At 41.2% G+C, this 24,941-nt stretch overlaps 1 protein-coding gene across 2 annotated transcripts in view; it reads left to right on the plus strand.

Moving 5' to 3' along the window:
* Positions 1–23,932, plus strand: part of NSMCE2 (NSE2/MMS21 homolog, SMC5-SMC6 complex SUMO ligase) — a 127,636-nt gene extending 103,704 nt beyond the window's left edge. For both annotated transcript variants that reach the window (XM_014965483.1, XM_014965484.1), the window contains 3 exons: positions 19,935–20,035; positions 20,355–20,461; positions 23,556–23,932. In XM_014965483.1, the coding sequence (XP_014820969.1) occupies positions 19,935–20,035; positions 20,355–20,461; positions 23,556–23,715 (368 nt within the window). In that variant the 3' untranslated portion in view covers positions 23,716–23,932. The remainder of the gene's footprint in view (positions 1–19,934; positions 20,036–20,354; positions 20,462–23,555) is intronic.
* Positions 23,933–24,941: the final 1,009 nt, after the last annotated feature.

Genomic DNA, 24,941 nt, shown 5'->3' on the forward strand with positions numbered 1-24,941 from the left:
CGGTCTAAGGGAGGTCCAGGAATCCTTACAAAGTCTTCTGTTACTTGAATAGTTTTAGAAGGGCAGAGAGTTTCGAGGAGCAGAGAGTTTCAGAGGGTCTTTGTGTTTGCTGGAATTGTAGAAAAGCAGCCTTTCACAATTTGAGCAGGACAAATTGATTACTTTTAGTCCTGCACTTAAAATCCTTCTTCATGTATCTACCAGGTAAAATACCTGGTGTACCTTCCCCTCCTCCCATTCCCCCACTTTGCCCACCCCAGAGCATACTTCTCCGACCTAATTTATGGTGGGAACTAGCCAAAGGAGCTAATCAGGGAGCTGCACAGACACTGAGACTTGTTTAAATCAAGTCTTGACTCCTGTTTGGCCTCTTCTGGCAGGTCTCCACGACCAGCAGAGAAGGATCGCTCAGTGGCCTGGCTGAGATCCGCCAGAAATAATTGGCAGGATGCAGGGAGTAGATCCTCCGAGAGAAAATCATTAAGAGCAAACAATGCTAATTTGTGTTGCGAACAAAAATATTTAAAAGCTAGGAAGGAGTTCAAACATTATTAACTGTGCTTTTAGAAATATGGCAGGAATACTTAACTTTCTTTGCTGTTTTCCCGTGAACTTTAGGAATGATCTTGAGCCCTCTGAGATTGGTAGTTTCTGTTAATCCGCTCTTGCACTGCAAAAATACTTAGCTAACTGTAGCTGTTTACTTTTAAAAATTGTGTTTTATTCTCAATAACACTCGAATTGGTAAGCTATTAAAGATCTGGTTGTTAAAACTTATTCTAAGCTCTTTCTATAACTGAGGACAACTAATCGTTCTGCTTTTGATTTAAATACTGTACATTCGTGTCCAAATTTGGCTCATTCGTGTCCAAATCTCCTCTCCAACAGGAGAACACTTCTGTGAGGAAGGAAATTGTTATGCTCCCATTTTTACTTAGGGGAAAAAAAATGTTTCAGAGAAACTGATTATTTATTGAATAAGACAAAATCATTCTATAGTAGGATTAGGAGCTGAGGCCAGAATTCCCTGAGTCCCCAAGTCCACTATTCAACCAAAAGCTTTTCTTGAAAACATGAAGTGTGTTTATAATTATTTGGTGAAACCAGGACTCTGTGTATAGTTGTGTACATTGTTACAGTTCACACATTTCCATTAGCTTTACAGCTGTCATATTTGATCCTCTATTCTGGTATTCATTTTGAGAATTGAACTGTGTAAGTTAATCTGATTTTTTAAATTGTAGAGTTGTTGCAGTCTGATTATTAAGGTCGAGACAAATTAGGGTCAGTATAAGAAGTAAAATGTGTGATACAGTATAGTATGTTTTTAGCCCAGAAATATTAAAAAGCCAGATTTATTAGGTCAGCAGCTCCAGACTTACGGGAGAAAGATGGATAAACACTGAAGTAAGATGCTCTTAAAGCTACTTAAACAACTGAAAATTGCTGTTAGGCAAACACAGAAGCAGGATTGGGGTCTGTTGCGTTCTACTCAGCTACTTTACTGAAAAGATGGAAAAGATTTCTTGGTGTCAAAAACTAGCGAAGTATGCTTAATTTGAAATTCCTAGTTACTTGCAGAATTTGAAGGTCAAATCTACATTTCTCAGAGGAGCTAAAGTCATATAATCAGTAGAAGAGCAGAGCTGACTGCGTTAACCTTGAATGTATTTGCCTTAGAGGATTTTGAGCAGATTGACTAAACTTTAATGACATGTATGACTTCATTGTGTCTGTGGAGAATACTGCTATTTTATAGTCTTTGTGTTTATGTCTTGCCCAAAAAAATAATCACAAAGGGATTTATTTTGTTCTTGAGAAAAAGTGGACTTCTGGAAAGTAAAGATGGTCTTTTGGTAGCAGACTTTGTGTTCCTCCTGTGTAAATAATTGCATTCATATGTGGATAAAGAATTACTTTTGTTGGAACATTTTGTATGGAGACAGGAAACTAATGTATGGATAGATACTTTGGAGTGGGTAGATAACTAGTGTAAACTGAAGGCCAGTTTTAACATAAGGTTTCATTCAATGCATGAGGTAACTAACTATATCATTTCTTAGAAGAGATGCCAAATCACTGTTATGGCATTTACTGTCATAAACTGACCCAGTGTTTAGACATGTGAGTAGGTGTCCTGATTTCTTAGAAACACTGAGGTCCAAGGAATTATGCATAATGAGCACCTTGAGAATCAGGACATTTTTGTTCAGGTTTTGTTCAGCCTAAAAATCAGTTTGCAAATAGTATGTTAGACAATTTTCAAGGCGTTGGTCTTTCCTCTGTAGCTTTTCTATCTTTACAGATACTTTTCTTAAAGGTTTTCTATTTATACACTTCTGTTTGTCTTCTGATTCTTAATGAGTTTATATTATGTATTTGCTTGTTGAACAGTGTCTCTTCTCCCATTAGTTTTGTCATCACTTGAGAGAAAAATTTAAAAGGCACAGATGTTGGCTTTGTCAAAGTGAGTGCGTGTGTCTGCTGTGATCACAACAGGGCCAGAAGCAGTTTGTTAAACTGGGCAGTGCAAATACTGACAATAGAACTTTTAGCCCAGCTCAGGCTAATGTGCCCATGGAAAAACAGGTTATCAAAGACAACGCTAATGTAGGCATGACTAGAGGTAATGGAAGAACTATAGGGGTTGAAGAGAAAATGTAAGGGGTGTTCTCTCTCTGGTGGTGTAAAACCAATATTCAGTCACTAGACTCCCAGTTCTAAAGAGTGTAACAGGATTTTTGTGGAAGGGGCCATCATTGGAAAGGCATCCCTGTGTCATCACCAGGCTCCAGAACCGCCCGTTGGTATCCTTGGTTGCCTGCTTTGAGATCAGGCAGACAATGTGGTTTCTCTGATTTGTGTTTGTTGTTGGACTCTAAACAGCTTAAATATTTTTTACTTCGTATTTGGTGTTTTGTAGACTGTTGTGCAAATCTGTCTGAACAGTAGACACTGACCTAAAAATTGTATTTCAGTCCTTTCTGTGTGGATCTCAGTGTTGAAGTATGTGAAGTGAGACAGGAGAGAGATGGGTTGAGATACAGGATGAAATGAAAAGAAATGTTAGAAAAGGAAAGACACGTGAACTGCAGGTAGCTGTTGCTGACTTTGCTGAAGCAGTATCTATAAGACTCTTCAGGACCCAACTCGGTGCTCTCTCTGCCAACAGAGTGACTGGGCACCATTGGTGGAATGGCTCGTAAAAGAATCACTTTTAATTTTGCATAGCAGGTACCCAAGCAAAGCATTAATAGAAAGTTATATAAAACATCAAGACTGACAAAGACAGGCCATAACCTGGGTTGGTTTGTATGTCCTTGTAGTAACAGCTTCTGAGGTGGAGCTACCTTTGGCCACAGGATTTAGACCGTTGTCTCAGTCTATATTGGTAATTACTATACATCTTCAGTTATCAATTTGGACTCTTATAACAAAGAACCTTCCTGATGATCCTCTACTGAAATTTTGTTATCAGCTCTCCCAGCCCACCTGTGTATGCTGAGGAAGGGACCCACATTGCAATTTGTGTCTCCAAGAGAGATTCACACCCTCAGAAAAGTAGCAAATCCTTGTAAACTGCACTGCATGGCAGACTGGTGTGCCATTGCAACAAATAGTAATTATAGGCATGCTTGAAGCAAGACTTTCATAAAATTGAATGAAAAGTGTGATTCATTTCACAGGAAGACCCACCCACCCATTCAGCCATTGACATGTCTGTCGTCTTCTTCTGCTTCTTCTTTTTTTAAGTTTCAAAGGGAAATACAGTGTCTGAAACAGAAGAGCTGCCTGAACGTATTCCTCTTCTGTATTTAAATCAATTTGTAAAATAATGTTTTGATTATAAGGTTTCCTAATTTCTCAAATGTTAATAATGCTCTGCATTTCCACCCATCTCTTTGTGTATTAATCACAAGTATTGCTCAATGGATTAAGTCTGATGTTGGGCTCTGATAAGGAAGTTTTCATCATTTCAAGTCATATTTGAGTAGAAGTTGCTCTTGCTTGGTTAAGTGCTCTATGTCAAAAAATTTTATGTAAAGCATCGGAGCTGTGCATTGTCTCAAGATAGTTAATTCATTTTGGAAAGAAATGAGTGAAGCTGTACTGCTACCTAAGATTTCAGATAGAAACTTTTTTTTACAATATTATAATGCTTAACCCACTTTAAATGTTCAAGAGTCCAATAACTAGATCTTTATGATGTTGCATATTAGAAAAGATGCCTGTGGCTACCTAGGCCAGACAAGTTTGCTGGATTAAAGCAAGAGTGCAGTGGGGTGGTGCTGATGCTACTGGTTTATACCAGTTTTAGTTTGGTAGTGCTGCCTGATTTCTATTCCTTTTTCAGGGTTCTAGATCAGTGTGAGCAGGATTCTAATTATGTTCTTCCAAATAAAATTTCCCCTGCATCTTCAAAAGCATTTTTGTATTATTTGATATTTGTAGTTGTATTTGGTTTTTTCATACATGGATATGCTTTGTCTAAGTGTTACTTAAATTCTAAATTTTGTGTGGTCTGCGGACTAGACAAAATTCTTCTCAAGCTGTTAGCCATGACAGCAGCATACGGCAAGCTTAGGGACAAGAAGATGACTGTTCAACACAACTGACAAGACTGCCCTTGTGAGCTCATTTCATGGTCAGGATCATATTAGAGTCAAATTCCCTAGTTAAAAAATACCAAATGAAATAACCACTCCATTTGTGATTTTATTGGAAGAGGAGAAAGTATTTCATAAGGTCTTCAGAAATTCACACTTGACAAAAATGAAAAGAGATAAGAGTAAAATAACGTACATCATAAGTTCTATTGCTGAGTCAGTACGCAGACAGCGGAATGCCTGACTTATATGGCACATATAATATTGTATATGGTCAATACTGATATCTGAAATGCAGCCTCAGTTTACCAAATCCGGCTGATCAAAACACCCAATTAGTCAAAGATTTATTCTTGTCTCCAGAATGAACTTTACTCTTGTGGACACCTCATTAATGTGCTTTGGAGACCTATAATGAGGGAGAGCTTAATTATTCGGATTCATCAGCTTGCAAAGGTGTTGGATGATCCCACATGAGCCTGCTCAATCAGCATTCCAGAACATGTGCAACCCGTGTGTTTGACAGTGGCCGGGGTTTGTTTTAAGCATGCACTTTAAGGTTAACCCCAAGATTTTCAGTAATGTTTTTCATTAACTGAAGAGATGCCCTCTTCTAGACAACTGGTTTTTAATGTTTATTTGAGAAGTTTCACTTTATATACTGAATGAATTACGATTAATTATGTGTATAGTGCCATAAAAGCACTGCCTCTTTACTATATAAAGCTGCGTTCCCTGCCCCAGAACGCTTGTGATCCAAGATAAGTGAGACAAGACAATGAGAAAGCCATACAAGAAAAGGAGGGTGTGGAGTGAAACAAGAGACAGATAAGATGGAAAAAAAGAACCTGAAAGATAGCAGTCCTGCAGGAGCAGGCTCGGGGAATGCTTTACCTGTGAGGACCTTCTGACTCCACCGCACCCAGCAGAGCCCTGTGCAACTTGGTGGAGTCTTCCACTTCTCCTCGATTGTCCCCTGAACGTCCCTTTGCTTTTTCTTGTGCCATCCCTCCCGTGAGAAATACTGTCCAGAAGGGAGGGAGCCCTATAAAATAAACTTGTCTTCCCTCAACACCCCACTTTAATGACTTCCACTGTAGAAGCACCACTAGTAATCCCTGAAACAGTGCTAAACTAGAGCTAATAATATCTTTTTATTGATTAAAAGACACTGAAAATGCTCTGTAAGTAGAAACTGTATGCCCAGCTAATCTGTAGAAACAAACATGCTGCTTGTACACCATCTCTCTCACTCCACCATCTGTTTGCTTCACATACCCATTATGTTTTGTCTTTAGTGAAGTGTTTTTTGGCTTTTCTAGATAAAGTTGTTTTTAAGCTGGGACTGCTTTGCAGCTGGTTTCAGGTGGCTCCGAGAGAGCAGTAAGATATGGTTCTGAGCCCCAGACAAACATACCCCAAAGCAGGCAGCAGATTTGAAAATAGCACTAAGTAGGTAGAAGAAGACTGCAAGTTGGAAAGAGGAAAGAAAGCCATTTTTCTGCTTCTGACAGAAATCTGGGAATAATGAACCCTGCTGCTCCTCTTTTATGAAATCTCCAGCCGTATGCTCTGTTACTATCCACCAAGTAGCTTTCTGTCTGAGGAAAACTGGGCAAAATTCTCATTGGCTTTTAACAGTGAGATTCCCAGTGTACAACAAAGTGAATTCAGAAGTCTCCTGTGGTCGCAGACAGCGTATCAGGGTCAGAGAGCTGAGAAAATGACCTGCTTCTCCTTTTGAAGAGCCCTTCCAACAAACCAACCTGCATAGTCTTTCACAGGAAAGTAGGCTAAAGCTTTTGATGGCAAAAATATGAATAGAAATACTAACCTATTATTTTGTCTTTGACAAATAATCCCACATTTAGGTTTTAACAAAGTGTGTTGGGCTAAAAGAAGCTGCTACAGACACCTACTCTGTCTTTGGCTTGTTTTCCACCTTTGTTATAATTTTCTGTATTCTGATGTTCTTGACATGCCTGCAGTAGTTCTCTGACAAAGACTTGTCAGGGAAGGTGCTTAGAGACCTATGGATGCCACCAAAGCCAGGGAGAAGCTGGAGAACTTGGATGTTCGAGGAAGAACTCGTGGACTGCTGAAAACAGTGCTTCTTAGGTGTTCCACAGGAACAGCAAGAGAGATACTGAAGCAACCACATATACATGCAAAGTAAATAGTTTGCTCTGCCACCGCATTAGCAAGGAAACCACTTCAAACAACTCTCTCTACCTAGGGAAAAATGTAGTAATAATAAGCAATAGCATAAGTCTCCACTCCTTGCCCCAGAGGTTGTCTACTAATCCTTAGGAGCCTTTGCACTCTGCAGGCTTCCTTTTTCTATCCTCATTTGTCACTGGAAAAATATTTGTATGGGTCAGAGGCGCAGCGCAAGCCGAAAAAAATATTATTAGAGAAAAAATGAACAGTTCTCCAACGAATCCCTTTATGTATGAGAAATAAACAACAAACAATTTCTCTTCTCAAAGGAAAACAGAAGCTGGTTAAAGAAGTTCGAAATCCCTACTGCTTGTGAGTCACTGGTAGCCCATTGTGCTGATGCTTCTGAAGGAAACTGAATGCACTTGCGAGGGTTTTCTTTTCTTTCATTTCAAAAGCGTTCTCTGGTTTGAGATCTCCCCAAAGCTAATTAAAACAGAACGCAGAGTGACATTAGTTATGCACCAGAGTGGGAGTCAGAAGATGTGAGTTCAGTTCCCAGCCCTGCCACCGACTTCCTGGGTGACCTTGGGTGAGCCTCTTGATGTAGATTTTCAAAAGACCTCTGGGCCAAATTTTCATATTGAAGTTTGATTTTCAAAGGAGCTCAATATGTAGTGATTTCCATGATGTTGATTATGGTAAGAATTTCAAGCAAGCTCAGCAACAAATACGCTGAGCTCATTTGAAAATCAGGCTCTTAATCTTTTTCTGCCTCAGTTTCCCATCTCTGACAGTGCTGGCAAGATGTTCTCCTTGTCTGTCCTGATTGTTTAGACTGTAGCTCTGCAATGCCAGAAATTGTCTTTTCATGAATGTGTATAGTGTCTTGTACAGTCTTCTTTCATCTCTATTATGGTTTTTAGGCATCACTGTAATGATTGTTACAGCACTGATCTGTTTTAGAAAGAAAGAAACCGTACTCAGAAGAAAGCTTAATTATTGTGTTGTTTCTCGGATCTGGATGAAGATCTATACTGATTACTTTAGTTTGCTTGGGAGAATGTCATATGGAGAACATGAGAAGCTGTATTAAAATCAGCATATATATGTTAGCTGACTTCTCATGTCCAGTGGGGACAGTTAATCTATCAGAGAAACAAGTTAGATCAGTCTGGTATGATTTGATCTGGCAAGAAGCGTATCGACTGCCTCTTACTCCCTTGTTATCCTTTAGCTGCTTACAGTTGAACTGTTTGATAATTTGCTGAGGAGTATTTTCAGGCACTGATTGGTGTGGAATTCCATACATTTTCCTGCCCCCCGTGGTAAATAACATGATGCTGTTTGTGTTTCCCACTGCACCAGCTCTGCTTGCGCTTTTCCCACACTGCTTGCGTGCTCTTGCAACATCTCGGAGCAGCATAACATTCTCTGTTGGCAAAGGTATAGAGTGCTTCTTCCCTTCATAAATGCTGTTTGCTTCCCGGGACCCACTACAACCCATTCCTGAAATTCCAGATCAGCATTGTCAGTGATAATCGAGCTCCTGGTTTCAAGCTCTGTGCTGTACAAGCCAGAGGCCAAATGTAGTAACCCAGGAATGCGTGATTGCAAAGACTGTCACTTCCCAAGGAACTCTGCTTACTGCTAAATGACTGCCCTTTCCACATACCTGTGGGTGTCACTAACACGGTGACTCTTCCCTCTTGGGTTTGTCATATATGGGTGGACGGCACCTCAAGCAGCTGAAAGTTCTGAAGAGATCATTTCCTATGTTTACAAAGTCAGCGTGCGACTCGCTGCTGTTTTCCAGATTCCCCTGTACTCCCTGGCTGGAATTATTTATTATTCAAGTACGTGCCCTCTGAAGAGCCCTTTTGATACTTCATATGTTTTCCTTTCTATGAAACGGGATGCTGCACATCAGCTTGGCAATGAAAAACTCGCAGGACACCTCTAGAAGTGTATGGTTGCAGCAGTTTTTCAGTTAAAGTTGGGGGTGTTTTGTCATGGGGAGACCTTAACTGTGCCATTTGTGACTAGAATTTTCTACTGTTGCATTTTTTTAAGAATATAGTCCCTTTATGGTCTTTACTAAAAGTGCTTTTCAGCTTCTTCAGCTAGCAATTTCCTAAATTGTGTTACATGTTCTCATATTGACACGCAGCCACGTCATGATCCTGAAGAGCTGCAATGGCCAGTGCTGGTGTCTGCAAATAAAAGCTTGGAATCAGGGAAATATTATAGAATGGTTGGGTTCAAGGGACCTTTAGAGGTCATCTAGTCCAACCACCCACCACAGGCAGGGACACCTTCCACTAGATCAGGTTGCTCAAAGCCCAGTCCAACACTTCATGGATGGAGCATCCACAGCTTCTCTGTTCCAGTGTCTCACCACCCCCATAGTTAAGGAATGTCTTCCTCACACCCAGTCTAAATCTGCCCTCTTTCAATTTAAAACCATTTCCTCTTGTCCTGTCACTGCAGGCCCTGGTGAAATGTCTCTCTCCATCTTTCTTATGATCCCCCTTGATATATTGATTCTGTCATTAGAGGTTTTCCGTTCCTTCCAGTCACCAAACCCAATTGCCACATGTTTTTACTAGCTGTAGCCAAATGTGTAGAAAAGGAGGAATCTTAATTACCTGTGCAAACCAGAGAGTCTCAGTCACACTGACCTAACCTAGATTCTGGGTTGCAGGGCTGTGCTTGATTTCTGATGTGAAAAGGAGCATCGACAAAAACAGTCTGTGCCTCATCGTCATGGGTTTGAAATGGTGATTCCATAGTGTAGCTCTGTTGTATTCAGTTTTGTTTTCCTTCTTTCATTACTGCGATTTGATTGTTTCACTTATATTAAACTGTTTATTTTGAGGTAGAAAATCTTGAGCTTTCTCAGCATCCATGTAGGGATTGTATGTGTTTCTGCAAGAGCTCGTGTGCCAGCCAAAGAGGGCAAGGGAAGTTAATAGCTCTTGAGAGGACAACTGTAATGTTACTCCATCCTGGTAATAACTATAAGACTGAACTAGTGAGCGTAACACTAACTGCTTTGCTAGAAAGATGAGGACTGTGCAGGATGCCATGTGATTTAGCGATGTGCTTTTATCCGTATTGTGAAGCACGAGTGACACTGCAACTGCTGTCCCATCAATTCAACATCAGCTTCCCTTGCTCTGCTTGTCCTGCTGTGCCGTTCTGGTTCTGCTGCTCTGTGCTGAGGCTGTTCCAGTCCTTTCTCACTTCTCTTAAACCTGATCTGGAAAGTGTAGACACAGAGGGACCTCATGGGTTAAAAGACTTTGCCTCATGCTTGACCTTAGTTAAGCCCCTCACAGTCTTCCTAGTGCATTTGGCATCAAGCAGAGTCGTTTCCAGACTGTCATCTGCACCACGCAAAAATGTCAAGGTGAAGTCTGAAATGCATGTGCTGCTATATAAATGGCACCACAGAGTGGTAATGATTTTCTGATGCATGTAGCGTTAATGAAGATGCGCTCTGCCGGTTATACTCCTGGCAAACGAGAATCTGTAGAAAGGGATTTAAAATAAATATCGATCCAATTTAAAATTAACTGCTAATTATCATCAGAAGCTACCAGGCTGCTGCAGTTATAATCCACGAGTATTTATAGCTCAGAGCTTTAGTGTTAGATTTTTTTCTACTGACTGCCATTCAAGAAGTCTAATCTTACATCACAGGTTGAGAAAAATAACTGTTCAGCTGTTCTGAGCTGATGATGGTGTTATGTTTAGCTGCACAAGCTCCCTGTGACATTGTTTTGGAGGATGCTGTATAAATCGGGATTAGCAACATTTTTTATTTCTTTGAGGGAACAGTTTTCCAAGGATTATTACAGTGAAGAACTGCTCAGTGTGCACAGTGTCACTTATGCAGGATGTCTTAGTAGGCACACACACCATAGGTCACTCTGCCTTAACCTAAGTGAAAACCTTGCAGTTTTATGATTGAGCAATGGCAGATCTGTAAGTTCCTCTTTAGAAAAAACAAACTGTGAGTTTTATTTCTTAATTTGTTTCAGTATGATATTAAATGTTGGGTTGGGGTTTTTTTCCCTTTTCTCATGTAGTTTAGCAAAGAAGCATTACTTTATGAATATTACTTACCAGAAAATGCCATGTGTTCGTCAGTACAAGTGTTAGTTTTCTCAAAATAAACAACCAGATATTGTGCAATTACCAGAAGATACTGGTTTCTGTGTTGTATTTTTCACTTTGCTGATGCATTCACTAAGAATGTATTTGGAAACTGTTCATAGCCTGAGTTACTCAGGGGGGAGGCAGTGTGGTCTGATGGCAAAGAGGAGGGTCCAGCACACCAAATGTGCCAGTGGCTCAGGACCTATTCCTGCCCTGTCCCTCAGTTTTCCACCAGTGAAATGGTCACAGTAGTAAAAAGGATGTTTTTTATAGTGCTTTGTATTTGAGAGAAGGAGTTGCGTGTTACCACTCCCACAAATGACTTGTTGCTTTAGAAAAATTCCCCTTCTGAGAAGGTTGTTGGGGCCATGGGCTGGTGACCAAAAGGCAGGAGCAGAGCGGGAGATGCAGCCCCAAGCAGATTCCCAGCCAGTGCCCACAGCAGGAACCAGCTCTGAGATGGTGCTGGAGCGATCATCGTGACACACAGAGACCTGGGTCTTCTTCCCCGTCCCAGAGACCAGGGCAGCAGAGGCACTTGAGGCAGTGCAAAGCCGCAGAACTCGGAATAACTGGAGTGGTAAAGTCTCTGTGTAAGATGCAGAAGAAATTCTATAGAAGAAGCTTGGGAAATGAACACAACTTCTCTCTGTATACATCTTCATAATATAACTCCAATAAGTTATGGGGATACATAGAGTGCTTCACTGCACATTGAATTGTAATCACTTGATGGTATATGTTTCTAAATTAAGTAAATTAGTTTTTGAAGTAGTTAAGAGTTTTAGAAAGCGCTCTGAAGGGTTGAAATGCATCACTGAGAACAGAACTGCAAGTGATGCTCTCTTCATTAATATTAATTTTGAAATAAAATATATCTTGCCTAGAAGTTTCTTTTAACTATGTCAACATTGACTTTTTGGGGTGGAGAAAATTTTGTCCCCACCATTTCAGTTTCACTTTTTCTCATTCGTACTCCTGACTCTGTTCAAGAGCAATACAGTAGATGTGTCTTTTCCTGGTGAAGAGAGGCAGATCTGTCTCTCCAGGTTCCTTTGGGTGAAGGGGGCAGTGGAGCTGGTTTCCTACACTGCAAACCTGCCCCTTCCCCATGGCAAGAGACGGCTCTTCCCTCTGCTCTCTCTGCGGTTCCAGGCAGCTGCTGAGCCCGTGCCGTCCTCGCTGATCACAGAATGAACAGGTTAATGTTCAAGGATTATAGCTTCATGCCCTCTCACCCTACGCCTCATAAATTTTCCTACCTGTGCCCCAGCACACGACAAACGTTGTGTGTCTGTGTTCACCACTCTCCTGGCGGTAGGGCCAGGGGCAGTATTTTGCTGACTTCTCAAAGGTGTTTCTCAACAGAGCTGTTTAGGAAAGAAATACAGTGAAGTCTTTGTCAAGGAGCCTCGTGAGGGGAACGTGAAGAGACAGATGGAAATGATAATCAGAATGATAATCTCGAGGTGTGATCATTTGGGCCAGCAAGGGGCTTTTCTGCTCGCTGGTTCCATCGCAGCCTGTTGGATGGGCTGCCAGGAAGCTGCTCTACCTGGTCCGCTTGCCTAATCACTGCTCTTTTTGTTTTCTGTCCCTCTCTGACCCTGGAACAGCTTCGTCCAGGAGTGTTTGCTAGCAGAAGCTTGTTCCACCTGAAAATCTGTCACCAGTCCAGCTTTGCAGAAGTGAATGACTACAAGAATGCACAAGTGACATACTGAAATGGGCAAAGAGCCCTCCCAGCTGTAGAGGTTACAAGATACATGATATTACTTCTTGTTCAGAAATGTAGACATGGTTTCTGCTTGCCAGTTCGTATGTAGAGAATACTTGGCATGGATAGCTCTGAGAAAAGTGAATTAAATTCACAGAACAGACCATCCAAGAACTGCTGAGGACTCACACATGAACAGACATTGCTCCAAAGTGCTGTCAATACCGACAGCTTTCCTCTCACTGCTCCTCCCCAGCACCAACAGTGCCTTTCTCAAGTCCACTGTGGAAGTGGATGAGGCTGAGCAGCCAAAAGGCACTCCTAGTGCAGAATAAGAGCGTCCACACAGGGAGTGAATGCCAAGGAGCTAATGCATTCTCCATTCACACCCTCGCTTATTTTGCAACAGCTTCCCTGTGTAGGCAAGCCCTACATGCTCATGTCATTTGATGGTTAGTGTTGCATCAGTGACATTCCAGATTCTGACCACAATGTTAGTAATGGAAAGTGGTTCATCTTTTGCAACTTTTTCTTTCATGTGTCTGGAGTGAATTTCTTCATTTTTCAAATGTGTGCGATATTCTTCTCATCTCTGATATATGGAATGATGCTCTCGAAGGATGGAAATTGCCTTTGGACAGTGTACTGCATGAAGCAGTGATTTTTTTCTTGAGCAGTGTGAAGCAGCCTTTTCTCTTCTGAAGAGCAGGAGAAAACACCAGTCATAAAAATGTTCTTAACATATATTTGAAATTTAGTAGCTTGTGTCTGATACTTTTTTCCTCATGAAATACTCCAGTTTTTGTCTTGCTTTTCTCGTGCTGTGGCATCCCTAGCACTTTTACTCTGTTGTCACATGCCTGGCACTCTTTCATGTAGACCTAGAGTTCCTGGTTACTTAAGTAGTCTGTTTATCAGTCAGGTTTATTTTCATTTACGCCATTTTGGGTGGTGATAGTTAAGATGGAAGAATATGACTACCTTAGATTTTGTGGAAATCAGTGACTTCTCTGAGCTTATTGGTGAGCCTTCATGACATCTTTTAGGTTGTCTTCATCCCCCCCAGGAGCTTCTTCAGACAAAGTCCAAACTGGAGTGGTGATGGAAGCTGCTGTTTGAAATGTTATCTATGGACTTTGAAGTGTGGATTTCTCACGCTTGCAATATCAGAAAGAGCAAGAAAGCTGCCTCTGTGTGTTTGCCCACCAAACTGTTCAAGTTGTGTGGTTTATAATCAAAAGATATCCTGTTCACATTTCTGGGGACACAGCTCCCACTGCGCAACATCTGAACGTCCCAAAATCTAAAGTCAAAGATGATGTCTTACTTCTCCCTTCAACAGTGTATGACTTGAAGGTTTCACGGGGCACCTCTAGAGTTTGTTTTGGCTTTTTCCTAGGTGAGATTTGTAGTCACATTTTATTCATTAATACATTAAACAGCAAATTGTATCTAGTTTCAAGAGTCTTTCCGTCTCCTTCCCTTACGTTTCTGTAATGAGTGTCCTGTAACGTTTCCATGAAATCGTAGTCTCTCTTCGTTTTAAAGTCATTCTGGAAAACTGGCATCAGCCAGCTCTACCCTGTCCTGAAAGGACAAAACAGGAACAGTGTTTTCATTTGGAAGAGCATATTTTAAAAGGGTTTAGTAGTTTAGTGGGACAAAATACAGTAAAATATGCAAGTGCCGTGAGTTTGATGGCATTAAAGGAGTTTTTAGAGGATTGTTGCTTAGTGCAGGATACTGTCCTTTCCTTCCCCACTCTTATTATGTAAAGGAACTAACAATTTGCTAATTTGTTTGTCTGAGTTGTCTTCCACACTCCTGGAAAATCAGAATGGCTAATATTTACAGGATTGTCATTTTATTCTGGATTGACCCAATGCATGTCTATGTACTTCTTACACAAATATGTATGAAACAGGGCACATATGGGGGACTTGTCAGTAAATTACCAGCAAATTGCTTGGCCTGGGCAGGAGCAACTACATTTGCAATTGCAATCTGGAGCAACACGTTAGAGGCCACCTTCCTTAGATCAGCTTACGTATTGCAACACCAGCAAGTAATCAAATTGTAATGTACTTTAATGCAAAGCCTGGTTTGGCTTGGTTGGCAAATTAAACTATCGCATGCCTCTGGCAAAAGCAGCAAGCCTTTGAACTGTTTGACTGCAGCTGTAGCTTGCACACCTTATTTTCCCTCTTAAAAATCAAATTAAACTGTAACCTGCAGCCTCTGCGGTAAGTTTCAAGGAAAATTAAACTGTTGCTAACCTTTCTAGCAAAGATAACTGTCTCTAATCAAGCTGAAAAGTCCAGGCCCAAATTGCCATCTCCAAGTTTAGACAGATTCATTGGAGGAAAACTTCAGAGCTTATTAAGTACAAAGATATTACCTCTGACTCAGGAAGTCCTTGGCCACAAATTGCTAGAGTCTGGGAGAGTTTGCCAGGAAGGTATTACTCTGTGCTTCCCCTCTTCTTTCACTCCTCCTGCAGCATTTACTGTGGGTCCGTCCCTGGGCCAGGACACTGGACACTTGTTCTGGTCTACTTCTCCAAATCTGAAGTCTAGCCCGAATTCGGAGCACTAATGGGCATGCTGACCCGCTTGTAAGCACTAACCATGGTGGTCTCAGTGGTGTGTTTGGTGGTAAGCAGTGTCTGGGCTCATTCCCTCCTTTAGACTTCTCCTTGGACCTTCCTCACCCCACGTTAGCAGTGCCCCAGACTCCCTTGGACTCTTAGAATGCAGCTCTTGGATGTGATGATGTCCTTCACCTCCCCCAGCTTTCGTTATTTTCTGTGTCCTGCTGGCAGGAACACTTGGCATTTGACTTGCCCTCATAACATTCATGTTTTTCTTGGAGCTCACCGAGATAGGATTTTTCCCAGCCTGGCTGAGTTGCTGTTATTTCTAAAGAGTCAGCAGGACAATAGACCCTCTTGGGAGCCAAGACCTTGTCTGTCTGGTGGCTCGGGCTCACAAAGACTCAATCCTCCATGCTTAACGTTACCCTTTGGTTTCTGGGATTAGCTTTTGACTGATGGCAGGTGAAGAGGCAGAAGAGAGCAGCACAAAAGGAAAGAAATCCATTAAGTTTACATTGCAACACGTGAGCACTCAAGGCCAGGTTAAGGCAAACTTCACCACTATAGAGGAACAGGAATTGGGGAGAAGAGGCTGTTGGCACTGGAAGCAGTGGGCAGGCAGCAGTCTGTCTGTCATAGAAGTGTCAATGACAACGGAGAGGTCTTTCCTCTAATGCTTTTTTGATACGTGTACTATCCATGCTTAATTTTGTTCACAATATAGCAGTTAATATGTCTCCGCACTATGGTTTTCTTACTTTTAAAAGTTGGCTTAAAAGTTCTCAGTCTCTCTCAGCAGAGTAGGTAAAAAACCAAGCTAAGGCATATTAGTCATGTTTTTATCAAGAGATGAAAGTGATAGAGATATAAAGTACTACCCGCTTTTAATTAAAATTGAATAAGTAAAAAACAGTTGGCCGTTGCAAAATTCATTACTATGTGTTACCAAAAATAGATACCTTTATGAGAATGCAGTTTTATTACAACAGTGGGCACTAATTAGCTGTAAACATAATTGCTGAGATAGCTAGATAGAAAATGTGTTAGTAATACTCATAACAGGTTTCAATTGCCTGGAATGGAGACCTAGAAACTCTTAAGGCTCTTAAAATGTAATCTCTCAGACTACCAAAATAGATGGATGTACTTCTGTTACTTATGGCAACATCTGAATTTCAGGAACAATAACTTAGTGTTTTCTGCATCTGGTTTTCATTTGCAAGGAAAACTCAATTTTACAAAAATGTAACCTGACTTGGCTGAAATATGCATGACCCAGTGGTTTTATTTCTTCTTTCTGTGGAATAGTCAGACTTGCAAGTTACATCCTCCAGACTTTCATTTGGTAAAAAATCCCTTTGACGTTAAGAAAAACCTGTTCTGATACAAGTTTACAGGTATAGATTTACAGTGCAGAGCATCTTTCTGACCTGTTCAGGACATGTGTGTTTTGCATAACCTCTGCAAAATTCACTGTAATTGAAAAAAGTTATTTTCCTCTCTCCTCCTGTAATCTAGAACATCAAGCAATAACAACAAATCTGTGGGTGGTTTATCTGATTTATGCTAATTTGCTATTGACATGTTTGAGGTATCACTTGCATCATCCCAGTCTTGCATATTTATTATTAAAAATATTAGCTGCTTATGAAAAGGAAATAGTTTAAATAATTATTCACTTGTCCTGCGATAACCTCTTGAAACCAGGGCTCCGCTCTGGTAGCCTGTATACAAAATCATTGCAAATGAAGTGCAGCCTGAAGTGTTGCAGATAAACTTGCAGCAAGAGGATGATTTGAATTCAGGAAGATTAATGTATCCCACCTACAAGGAGTGGGTCTCCCCTCGTGGAATTTCAACTATGAGGCATCTAAATCACCTCCAAAGCCAGTAGAAGAAAGAGGTAAACCCAGCCTGTGATTTACCTCACAGAATTCAGGGACCTGAGGCCTTCAGGGGAGACTCAGGCACCAGCGCCCAACCTTGGGCTCATATTTTTGAACTTGGAGGCTTCAACATCATCTCCTAAATTCTGGTGTCAGTGCCTGGGGAAGCACACACAAGTGATGAGGGAAGTGGTGACTCTTTAACCAAGTCAGAAAGTGCTGCTCAGGGTGAACACTCTTCCAGAAGAGGCTATTTACGTGCCTAACTTGGAGCACTGAGCTTTAAAAATAAAGTCAAAGGCACAAGTCCCCATTTTAAAAATTTACCCACCTTCCTTGGCATCTACATATTGATACAAAAACTATATCCTTTGTAAACAGTCACCTGTCCTAGATCCTGCTAGTATTGCTGCTTCCTTGCCCAACGTGATGCGCTGGTACACTGGAACTATGTGCCAAGTTCATGAGTGGAATCAAAGTACAACATAGAAAAATATGAGTTTCCAGATGTTTTCAGCAGGAAGGATTAGAGCTGCAGTATATAAAAATTTGCAGATACATGAATATAAGGATGTTCTGAATCTCTTGTTCTTTGTTGGCATTACTCGCAGGAAAAAAAATCAGTATGGTATTTAAATAAAGCAGCCCATGCAGAAGCTGGCACTTACCAGTATTTGCAATATTGTTTGCAATATTGCCCTGCTGTCTCAGTGGGATTTCACCCATTGATTTGCATTTCAAAAGCTTCATTTAAAAAAAAAAACAACACTTTTTTCACCCCAAAGATGTATTTTCTTCAAAATACTATGTGTTCATGATAGAATAAACCTTATATCTGAGCAATAAGAGTAGTATGTGACAAGTTTTCTTCTCTGAAAACTGGTAACTGGTGCAAGTTTTTTTCCGATCTCTATTGCAGTTTATTTGCAGTTAATTTGTGCCCACTTTTGCCCGCTGATTTGCAAGTAACTTTTGTTAGAGGGTCAGTATGTGATAAAGATATGTTAATGTTCTTGGAGATTAAAGCCTTAAAATGATTATTGACATTGGACATTTGAGCTCCTTTTCCCCCTCCATTCACACCCTATTGACCGAGTGGGGTTTTAGTAGTAGAAACAGAAATACCCTTGATGTTTTGATACCCTGAGTATTGCCTGGGTATTTGCAGGAGAACCTGGGTCAGAAACGTTCCTGACTGCTTGGAAAACTCTTGGTATAGGTAGAGAAGGGTGCGCTGTGTTAAGGAGGAAGGAAGAATATGGAAATCAAACCGTCGTGCCGGAGCGGTGGCTGCAGGACCAATGCCAAGAGTAGCTCCACCAGAGCTGTGCAGCGAGCTCAGCTGAGGCTGGGTGTGAGAGGCTGTGATTGCTCCCAGAGCCGTGTCTGCTCTTACCACCCGGAAGGTGATGGCATGGTACAAGCACGCAGGACTGACCCTGAGTTAGGAAACACTGGTCCTTAACAGATATGAAAGGCTGGCTGCAAAGATGCAAAGATTGGCTGATGGTGAGCAATAGGAGCAAAGGGAACCACCGCTGAGACTTCGTAGAAGGCAAATCATGAGGTAGCTCTAAACCCTCCGTGTTCACCTGTGTTTCTCACTGCTCCTTGGCACTCAAAGCCCACACAGACCACTGAAGCATTTTGTCCTCTCCGAACCCCCTGTTGCTACCTTGCAAGCTACCTTGTGGAGCTAGGGAGAAGAATGTTCCGTTCAGCTTGGGACACCTTGAGGACTGCGCCCCGGGGCACTGCTGCAAAAACATTGCAGAACTACCCCAAAGGAATGGAAAGTTATGGCAGGCATTAAGTTTGTTGTGATTACATGATAAGTCTTAAAGATAAAGAAATGCAATCAGCTAAAAGCCTAGATTTACAATAACAGAGCAAAGTTAGGTAAAGATAAAATAACATGTATACATTTATTAAGGTTATACTTAGCAAAGTATCTCCTCTTTAGCCGCTCCTGTGTCTCAGATTTTGACCCTGGTTAATTAGTTTCTACATGGAACCCTTGGCTGGCGTGCCCCTGGGTAAGCAGAGTTGCGTACACCTTGTAGAGGTGGGGACCTGCATCTTCTCCAGCTCAAGGTGGATTTCTTCTTGTCTGTCTGCTCCTCCTCCCCTGGCATTGGGCCATTGGGTGTTTTCTGGGAGATTTCAGTATTTCATTCTGTACCTCCTCCTTAAGTCACTTCAATAATGTTACTATTGTCCATCTCAAATAACACTTTCTTGGCTTTTGTTTTTCACTAATTACAGTCTTGTTAAAATACAACGGCGTCACTTTACAAATTACACAAGATGATAAATAGTACAAATTCCTTTTCAAGTATATACTGTGCGTACGGGCTGTAGAGCAAGCCTGTTTGTGACATTCAGACACAAACTGATCTTGAGGATAGGGCTGCCAAATCTGCAGAGCTCCACCTCATCCTGTGTTAGATTTTGGGGACTCATCTGCACGTTACTGGTTTTTGGTGAACATGATCAGAGAATACCAAAGGCTTTGCATTTCTTCAGGCCAGCTCGCTTTCCCTCCCAGCCCTCCCTTCTAGCATTGGTTATAAATAGCCACACACAGAACAAGTGGTTACCATTTTAAAATCCACATTTTCTAACACAGACTGTAATACAGTATTTTTTGCAGCATCTTATTCAGGAAGTGGTACAGAAATGTGTTATGGCATCTTGGATAGCATTGTGAGATAACGCTTGGCAAATGTTGGATTTTATTTGTTTATTTTAAGTATTTGTTATCTATATTAAATATTACATGAAAATTTTCTTGTTTCCTATTATAGTTTGTCCCCAATCAGATAATGATAATGAGGCCATTGAACAAATCGATGAAGATATAGCTGTGACTCAGAGTCAGATGAACTTTATTTGTCCCATTACACAGGTATGCTATCACCGCTGCGGTAATCGATTGGGAAATAGTTATTTCATATTCTTCATTGGATTGTTTATTACAAATCTGCAATAGTTGTTAAAAATCAGGCAGTAGAAATTACAAGCATTATCAGAGAAGAGAAATATTTCTTGGGAAAAACTCCACGTAAGTAGGAACGTAGTTCACCATGCAGGACCTGACCCCGTAATTTGAGGGGAATGTCATGTATGAACAGCAAACACACTTCCTGCTCTTTTACATAAAATCTCATATGAAGCATTTTCATGTGCATTATCATTGCCTTTAAATCAAACCTTATTGATTACAGGTGGAAATGAAGAGGCCAGTTCGAAACAAAGTCTGTGGACATACTTATGAAGAGGATGCCATTATAAAAATTATCCAGACTCGAAAGCAGCAGAAGAAAAAAGTCCGGTAAGCTAACGAGAATGTGTGGAAAAGCTATTTGCTTTGCTGTGTAAGTGGAATTTTACTCCACTTGTTCTAGGAAATGTATTTGGATTGGCAAGGCTACAGGAAGTAATACTTCAGTGTCTGCCCAAGTCACAGTCTCCTCATTAGTGCTGGGCACGTGAAGGAGCTTTTCTTTTTAATGAAAACAATGTGTAAGGAAATATTCAGGAAGTCACAGCCACTCGTGGTACCTGCACCACAGAAGCAAAGAGATTTTGTATAGCCACGATAAACAAAGAAAAACTTCAGCTTCCTAAAATTTAGTTGCTTGTTTTGTTTCACTGCTTGTTCAGCAAGCCCTGAAGTTAAAGAACAAAAAAATAAACATGTCCTCTCTGCACCCTCTTTTGCAGTTACATTCCAGTACAGCTGAGAAATATTAAAACACATAAATGAGAGTTAAAATGAGACATTAAAACACAACTTTTTAGGTAGTACAGGGCTTTAGAATGATCAGGCATGATTATGCAGTTCCTACTATGATGCAATTAAATAATTATTACTGTATATCGTCAAAGCAGCCTGCCACTTCCCACACAGGACATATTTTTTTTAAATGAAAATATGTAAGAGTTGAATTGTTAAACATGGAATCAAAAAAACCCCAAAAGCTCAAACTTTTTAGAGCAAGTTTAGATGACACATTATTTCATGAATAATTTCACGTTTGTTTTTACATGTATGCTACAGCTTCATGCTTCAGGGTCAATGACCTCATGGAAACTTAGCAGTTGAGGATTTTTTCAATAAATGTGGAGTTTGCCCATGGTCAGGAAGGTCTGTCAGAGACCAGCGACCTGGTTTACCCAAAGATAATGCCACAGGCAGCTTCCTTCCTCCCTCCCTCCCTCCATTGCTCCTGCATTTCTGTTAAACTCTTCATACTTCACCGTGGGGACACCCAGGTGGAGTGGGACTTTGTTATTCCACACTCCTCCCTGGCTATGGGAAAGCACAGTTGTGAAATTAAGCATCAGCTGAGAAGTCCAACCATGGCCTTAGTGTCAAGACAGCACGAAGAATGAGACAGAAGTACCTTCCCTGTGCTGTGGGGTCTAGGGAGAAAAAGTGGAGTGGGTGCAATATACGGGGAATGACAACAAAACCAGCACTATGGATGGACAGAAACTTGGCTGGAAAAATGAACGGGAGTTGGGAACTAGCTCACAAGTTGGGGAGAAGAAAGTGGTCCTTCTTGAGGACAGGGACAGGCTAGGGGAAGCATGTGCTCAACAGCTCCAAACCACGGCAAAAATACCTTCAGTTACGGAACTGAATTTAGGGCGTTCATATCTAAATAATTCTCTGTGTTGTTAAATCCATCAGGAAAATGTCATGGTAGTAGGGGCTGTTGTGGTGAATCAAAAGCTTCAGCACTGCTGAAAAGCTAATAGGGGCACATGGTTGAGTTTTTATTTTACCTTTTAAGAAATTAAAGACAGAAAATACAGAGTAAAAAAAATAATGGAAGCTGTACAACATTTAGCTTGAAAAGCCATCTTATACCCCAACTGAAGTTGTTTGTGCAATCTGAATCCTGGTAGTTGTTAATTTGGAGCTGTTATCTTGCTGTCTCACCGTTTTCACAGCGGTTATTCCAGCACGTGAGAAAGGCAGAAGCACAGCGATAACTCGGCTTCTCCCCAACTGAGTTAGGAAAAGCTGCTTGGTTTTCTCTGCCCAGTCTCACTGACCTGCTGTCATTTTAACCTTTCTCCTGAAAATGCAGTCAGTTTTGTAAAACCATAGTCTGCTGGTGGTGCTCCCAGTTGACCACGCTCCTGCCAGCAGTATTCAGGTGGAAGCAGGTATCGTGAGGGAGCAGAGCCGTGGTTTTTAGGGGCCTCCTCTCCATCCTGCCTCTGAAACCAAAGCTGTGGCTCACTCTGGAGTTACTGAAGTGGTTGGTTCCTCACAGGGACTTTCCAGTTTGAGCCCAGGGGGTCCCGTTGGTGCACTGGGCAGTGGCTGGCACACGCACAGCTACTGGTTGTGTGCCCATAGACTCGCTGTACACTCCTCTAGGCAACTCTTACGTGTCTTGGTTTGCTCACTGTTTCCCACTGCCTGGAAGGACCTACTAATGCTTCATGCTTACAGGAAACATGGGAAGCTTTCTGAGCTCTTGTTATTCATTAATCTGGCAAGCTATTGCTCTAATAAGGTGATAAATGGGAAAACTGAGGCACAGAGTAATTAAGTGACTTAGGCATGACAAACACAGTAAGCCATGGACAAATCTGGAGTAAAAGCTACGAGTATTGAGTGTAAATAAGTTTAGTGCCTCAGACAAAAGTTACTCCTAATAGAGGAAAAATGCAGGAAAAGGGTTATTTCTAACTAGAGGTACCACCTGTGCGTGTCAGGGCTGCTGCCAGAGGAAAATGACTTTTGGTCCCTGAATATCTTTCACCCTCCTGTCTTTATCTGGCTGTTTCAAGTAGTTGTAAGACATTTTGTATTTGGTTATCATTTAGAGGCTGTTGATTTGACCCCATCTCTTCTTCCTGTGATTTCTCAGTCCATAAAAGGCCAGGTAAATTTTAACACCACCTGGGTAGTTCAGTGATTCACCTGTCAGCCTCTGCTAATCTCATTCTCTTTTCTCTATTTCCCTTGAAATTAATTTCTTTATTTATCTATCAGTGAAGGTTATACTTCTCCCTTGCAGATGGATAAGGGGTAGTTATCTGCAGTTTGGAGAGAACTAGAGAGAAAGCAGCAGCAGGAGGTGTCCATGCAATGCTGGCGTCGTTACTGCCGCAGGCGGCGTGTGTGTGTGAGGCAGGAAGGTGTCCTGGTGTCTTCCAGGTGAGAGGCTCCGTCTCTCCCTGGGTTCCTTCCTTCCCTCAGCTGTTGATTCCCACCACTTTAGATAAATGTATTTATTTTTCCCCACAGAGAGCCGGTGGAGAGGAAAAGAGGTAACGAGGAACTGACAGAGAGAGAGAGAATCCCAGATAAATACAATAAACCAGCAGATGTTGTGTAAAAGCCTATGTCTGACAAATGCAATTCTTCCGATTTAATGGAGTCTCTCTTTTCTTTTTAACAGATGCCCTAAAATTGGCTGTAGCCATGCGGATGTAAAAGAATCAGATCTTGTGCCAGATGAAGCACTTAAAAGAGCGATTGACAGTCAGAATAAACAAAGCTGGTCAACACTGGAGAAGTCAGCTGGATACTCTGCTGCCACAGAGAAAATTTGTTGTTAGAGGTCTTGTGAGATAAGCTGCTGATTGTGAGTAGGTTGTGTAACTGATTGTTATTTAAAGTGTTTCATTTATAGGCAAAGTTGAAGGTCTCAGCTGTAACTGAAAGCATTTTTTAAACTGGCAAATATGGGGAATTCGAGTTTAACTTGTTTTTTTTAACCTTCCTGAAATTCTAAATCTTGCATTTGATAAATAAAACACGTTTTGCAGCATTTAACTTTCCTTGTCAGTGTGCTAATTTTTTCTGCATATTAGAGATGCAGATTCTGCCAGTATGTAACAGTGAGTGCTTTGCTCAGTGTTGCAGGTCGTGCTGCTGCTGTCCCAGTAACTGCTGGGAGTACTCGGAGTCGGGCACTTTGGCCAAGGATTTACCCAGGTCGTGTCCCTTGCTTGGGAGCATGTCCCTGTTTTATACAAACCTCAAGAAACTTCAATAGAACTTAATTTTCAGGAAGGGGCTGCACAGCTGTACCCTGTGTCTGGACACACAGAATTACCACTCACCTTTGAGGAGCTTGGCCTCGTTCTTATAATTATTGAGCACTCTGCCCTAACTTAGGCTTTTCTTTTGAGATTCAGAAGCTTTTAATTCAGGCTTTTTGCATTAGGAAGTCCCAGAAGGCTTTACCTTAATACTGTAGGTTAGGAGACTACAATTATTTACTTTTTTTTTTCCCAATAACTAGTTTGTAGATAATACAAATACATTTTAACCCCATGCCTTGAACTGAAAAGCAGTTCATCTCATTTTATATGAGCTTCGGATATCTTAGCATTTGGGCACAGCACCAAAAAAGAGCTTACACTTTGTGACACTCCGTATTTATTACCTAAATTGTTGCTTTTTATTTTTATTTATTACCTAAATTGTTGCTTTTTGTTTGTTGTTCGGGTGTCTGTTTTTGTCAAAATTAGGTAGATGGTTGGACGATCTTTAAGGTCCCTTCCAACCTAGAAGATTCTGTGATTCTGTAAATTGATGTGAACACATCTAACAGACGAGGCACTACGTATATGGATTAGAAATAGCCATAGGTAAAAGGAGCTTCATTGGTGGTCAGGTGGCAATGATCTCTTGGCATATATGAAACAGAAAATACAGGTTTCTTTGAGCTTTGGGATCCTTAGCGGGTTGGATGGTATTTTCCGAGGTCATTTTTCTGAATTTGCAATCTGACATTTAGAGTAAAATGTAGCTGAGGTACCTAAATGCTAAGCTTTTC

This window comes from Calidris pugnax, unplaced genomic scaffold, assembly GCF_001431845.1.
Source record: "Calidris pugnax isolate Ruff unplaced genomic scaffold, ASM143184v1 scaffold41, whole genome shotgun sequence".
NCBI classification, from domain to species: domain Eukaryota; kingdom Metazoa; phylum Chordata; class Aves; order Charadriiformes; family Scolopacidae; genus Calidris; species Calidris pugnax.